Below are 5,098 nucleotides of genomic sequence, written 5' to 3' on the forward strand. Positions count from 1 at the left end.
TAAGGAAGACCTCTCAGGATGGTCTGAGTCTCTCATAAAAGCCTTTTAGAGGCTCCCAAGTGTGAATCTAGTAGTAACCCTAAAAATGCTCCATGACACAGAAATGGGTTCAGCAAATCACCCCAGCTCCCACTGTGGGACACCAGGGACTGAGACTGTAGGGAGCACCGCTCCAGAGGGGCCTGGGTGAGGCCGGCAGACCCCAGGTAGTGCTGGGGGAGATATGGGGTTCGGGAAACTTTCTCATGTGCCATCCCTGAGGCAGAGGGGTGCCGCCATTGGTGCCGGGGATGGAGGCAAAGCTGCTAACACCCAAGGAGGGAACAGAGAGGACACCAACACGGGCATGGGGTGTGGGGCCGGTGGGGGCGCCCGGGGCCAGCCTCAGCGCAGCTGGGACCCTCCCAGCGTCTCTAACTCACATACACACACTCAGCCCACCGGCTCCTGCTACAACCTAAACACTCTCTCATTTTCCCCAGCTGGGGTGAGGGTGACAGGTGCTCAACTGGACTGTAAGTCCCTTAAGGGCAGGGACTGCATCTGTCTCGAAGGCCACCATCTCCCCTCTGCCTGCCATGGGCCCATATTCTGTGTTTGTCTTCTGCATGCACACATGAATGAATGAATGAAGCAGGAATGAATGAATGTATGAATGAATGCATGAATCGGCCTGTCTGGTGTCCTGGCTCTTCTTCTTCTTTGATGTCTTGCAGCCCTAGATTCAAGTCCTTGCTCTCCAACTGATGCTCCACTGAGCAAGTCATCTGAACACCCAAACACAGCTTCCCCATGCGTATAATGAGGGCGAGTCCAGTCCGCCGCAGGCAGGGCCGCAGGAGAAAGAAACGAGCGCCTGTAAAGGCAGGGCAACCCCACGCCGGCTCTGGGGTAGCGGCCTTCACCCCTGTTCCCCCCACAGTTGCCAGCCTGCAAGGGGCCCCCTGCACCCGCCCCCCCCCAGTCCTTCATCCCGCTCCCCAAATGACCACGCTACCTCCGGCCCCATTCAGGGCTTAAGTTAAATCATATTTCATTGTTTTTCAGAAGGCAATAGAAAAAAAAACAGGAAAGAGATTCACAGCACTCGCAGTCAAGAAAGGGTTAACTAAAAAAAATAGGAATATATTATGTTTCGATTGAAGGAATGCAAACACAGTCCCTCTCACACTCACCTTTGTGTTCTCACTCACATACACGCATCCCTGCTCCAGACACACACCCACCCTCAGGCACACAGGCACACACAAGCACAGTCCCCAACACGGCCACGCTCCTAACACACGTACGCATGCCCATGCACTCACACACACGCATGTGCTCCCAGACACGTCCACGCACCTGGCACACTCACACATGCCCAGCAGGGCTGGCAGGACGGTGGGGGGAGGCCTGGTGCCCTCAGGGCATGCCCCTCCAAACCCCCCTCGCCGAAATGGCAAAGCTAGACTACACTTGGGGCTCTAGGGGACACACGCAGGACTCAGGGAGCTACGTGGGCAGTGGGGAGACCGAGAGGCTGCGGCGGGGACAGGCAGCCTCACACGACTCTGTTCTCCAGGACGGCCAGCCGCTGGCTCACAGCTTCCAGTGGACTCGGGGTTAAGGACAGGCCCAGGCTGACCAGAGCAGGGCAGTGATGGCTATGGCACCTGCCCTCGGGACCCCACCTCCTGTGTCCCCCACCTCCCGAGAGCCCCTCTTCCAGGGAGTTCTCTCACCCCATCTACAACATGTCACTGCCCTCAGAACAGTGCCTTCCCCAAAACCCAGTAGTTACTGTGCGCCCTGAAGGCCCAGCCCTGCCGGGGGGCAGCTTCAGGCCTGCTGGGTCCCCCACCTGGATTCCCACCTTATCCTGACAGAGCCAGGGGGCCTGTTCCGGGCCCAGCCTCTTCTGAGTGGAGACTGGGATTTGTCATGTCACTGAAAGCCTGAGAAATGGGGAGGCCACACGCTCCATGTTTTCCTGAGCACAGCTAGGACTCTGGATGGGTGTCCAAGTCTCTAGGTCTAGGCTTCTGCCTCAGTTTCTCTGTTTACTCTCTAGGAGCCTCTGCTTTTGATAGGATCAGTACCAAAGGCCATGCCAGACTCTGTCCAGAGTCCAGCCTGTCTCCAGCAGGAGGCAGAAGCCCCACCTGCGACCCCACACACAAGGGTGTGCCTCCCTCTCCCTGCCCTTCACCCTGCCACTGCCCCCATCCCCCCCCATCCCTCAGTGGCCTCTGGGAAAGGATATGCTTCCTGGTCAGGGCTTGCAGCAGCCCCTCCACTCTGGTCTGGAATTTCACAATGGACTCGCAGGCACACGGGTCTTCCTCTGGAGTGGACAGGAAGCAGGGAAAGAGAAAGGGGAAGGTGAGTGGTGGTGTGGCAGGGGGACGAGGAGAGCTCACAGCCCAGGACCAGGACTGGGGAGTCTTGGGGAAGTGCGGGGGGCCTGTGAGAACTGAGAAGACAGAGACACGTGTAGGGTTCTGAAGCAGAACTCCCAAGAGCGACAGAGGGGGAGACCCCGAATGTCTTCCCAACCCCACAGAGCCCCAATAAAACCTCCAATACCAGCATCTCCACGCTGGTCACCTACTACATGCAGGACATGGTTGCTAGGGACCTCGAGGTCATCTTGCCAGCTTCACCCAACACTTTGGGTTGGAAATCATTAATCATCCCATGTTACAAATAAAGGACCCGAGAAATGAAACCACTGGATCATGGCCCACAGGCAGTGAGTGTCACAGCAAACACACAAACCCAGGCACCTCTGGCTCTGTAATCCATACTCACTAGCCCTGAGAGGATGGGGGAGGTAGCAGGGTTCAAATCCTGGCACCTCCGGTTCTTAACGATCACTCCACCCCTCTGGGCTTGGTTTTCCTGTCTATAAAATGGGAATAATATTTCTACTAATTAGGATTGAATGATTTAATATTTGGAGAGTACTAGCAACAGTGCCATTCATGTAAGAAGCATATGTTTGCTAGTTGCAAAAGTGAGAGCGGTCAGCCCTCCTCCTGCTTCTGCCAATTCTTGCTGCCACCCCAGCTCCTGCTTCTCCCCACCCCCATCCAGTTCCAGGATGGTTCCACAGTCTCCCCCCAGGGGCCCCCCCGCCCCTCCCATCAGTGCCCTCTCTGGCCTCACTAACCCACGCAGATCTTCTTCTGCAACCTCTTGCCAATCTGGTTGATGGTCTTGAAGTCAGCCGTGTAGAAGTAGTGCTCTGCCACGGGCTCTGAGGCGATTTCCCTCAGCTCGTCCTCCACGGCATTGCCCACACCCACAGCAAACATCTTAAAGCCTGCCAAGAGGAACAAGATGAGTGACAGTGGCCATGGGGACAGGCAGCAGCATCTCAGCCTCCTGAGAAATGCCCAGGTGATCAACACCAGACACCTCCTGCTGGCAGCTGCTGGAATTACAAGCACAGTGCCTAAGACAAAGACTTCCAGCATTCCCTGAAGATTCTCCCATATGTCAGACCTGCACTGATTCCTTGGACCGGGAGCTCTGTAATCTCATATACCCCCAGAACCATCCGTCTGGTGGCTATTATTATCCTCCTTAAGTAGGTGATAAAACAGAGACTCCGGCTTGTCCCAAAGTGGGGCTGCCTTCCAACAGTTAGTGTGTTCTGGAGAACATTCAACTGAAAAATTTCCAAGCCCCACCTACAAAAGGACCCTTGAAACAAACTTCTTACTTTTCTGGGGACTCTGTTGTCTCATCACAGGTAAGAAAGAGTTGAACAGACCCAGCACTCCTCATTTACCTTGCACCTGGGGTTAGGGTTTAGACTCAAGACAGGCAACTTCCAGTCAAGCTGTTCCCTAGGTACCCCTGGCCATCAGTGGTGTTCTGGGTCCAGGCACCACCTACCAAGGTCCTTGGCTTTCCTGGCAGCATCGTTAATGTAGTCTTGGCTCCGGCCATCGGTGAAGACAATGCCCACCTTCTGGGCCCCAGGCCTAGCCCCGCTGGACACAGTGAAGGAATTGTCAATGAGATACTTGAGGGCAGCCCCAGTCATGGTGCCCTTCTCCATGTAAGACATGTTCCGCACCGCCGCCTTAATGTCCTTCTTCGTGTGGAAGCGGCCCAGTGGGAACTCCTGCCGCACAGAGCTCGAGTATTGCACGAGCCCCACTTGGGCCAGTTTGTCTGACACGTCCAGCGTGTCCACAATCTGATTGATGAACTTCTTCACTAGTTCAAAGTTCTCTGGACGCACACTTTTGGATCCATCGATGAGGAAGACCAAGTCAGTTGCCGAACTGCCACCACCACCACTGCAGACTGGGAAGGGTGGGAAGGCGAGGAGATGAAGCTTAGGAGCCCGTCGTTCATCCTGACCACAAGTCAGGAACCCATCACACACCTAGCTCTATATTGAGGTTTAACCCAGCCCCTTTTGTCCTCAAAACTCCCTCTAGAAAGCCAAGTTTCCTGGCCTCGTTTTATAGCGTTGGAAACTAAAACTCCAAAAGCCGTTAAATCGTACAGCTCAGAAAGAGTGGAGCTAAGATTTGAACTCAAGACTATGTAATTCCTTCCACCATACTAAACCCACCACCCACTGTGAAAAAGAGGGACAAAAGTAGAAGATAAATTTCTGCAGACACCAAGTTCTAGGAGACATCTACCACTGTTGCAGACTGGCCCAGAAGCAAAGAAGCAAAGTGCAGAGAGGCTCAGATGGGCTCCCTAGAGAGTGGCCAAGCCCCATCCCCTCCCCTCCCCACCCTCCCCAGGGCTTGCCTGTGTCCAGCCCACTGACCATTGCAGGTCTTGCCGTCACTGTTCAGGGTGAAGCCCTCCCGACAAGCACAGGTGTAGGAGCCTGGGGAGCTGAGGCACACCTGCTCACAGTCGTGGTCTCCTGTGGCACACAGGTCTGACACCACTGTGGGGACAAGAGGAGACTCAGAATCTAACGGTCACAGGGCCTTGGACATCTCAGCCAGGGTAGCCCTTCACACACTCAGGGAAACAGACCACCCACTGGCTGAGGTCTGAGCCCCACACTCTCAGCCCCGGGCGGGAATCACAGGCCTGCCCCATGCTGACTCTCTCAGCCCCGCCTCCCGCCCTATTC

General features: G+C 55.4%; 1 protein-coding gene across 1 annotated transcript in view; it reads right to left on the reverse strand.

Moving 5' to 3' along the window:
- Positions 1-1,540: 1,540 nt before the first annotated feature.
- The window catches only part of LOC111143548 (matrilin 1, cartilage matrix protein), an 8,398-nt gene continuing 4,840 nt past the window's right edge, over positions 1,541-5,098 (reverse strand). The window contains exons 4-8 of the mRNA XM_022497374.1: positions 4,781-4,906; positions 3,883-4,299; positions 3,152-3,304; positions 2,243-2,323; positions 1,541-1,590 (exon numbers count right to left, since the gene is read on the reverse strand). Coding sequence (XP_022353082.1) covers positions 1,541-1,590; positions 2,243-2,323; positions 3,152-3,304; positions 3,883-4,299; positions 4,781-4,906 — 827 coding nt within the window. The remainder of the gene's footprint in view (positions 1,591-2,242; positions 2,324-3,151; positions 3,305-3,882; positions 4,300-4,780; positions 4,907-5,098) is intronic.

Source organism: Enhydra lutris, unplaced genomic scaffold (genome assembly GCF_002288905.1).
Source record: "Enhydra lutris kenyoni isolate GAN:26980312 unplaced genomic scaffold, ASM228890v2 scaffoldscaffold9, whole genome shotgun sequence".
Lineage (NCBI taxonomy): Eukaryota > Metazoa > Chordata > Mammalia > Carnivora > Mustelidae > Enhydra > Enhydra lutris.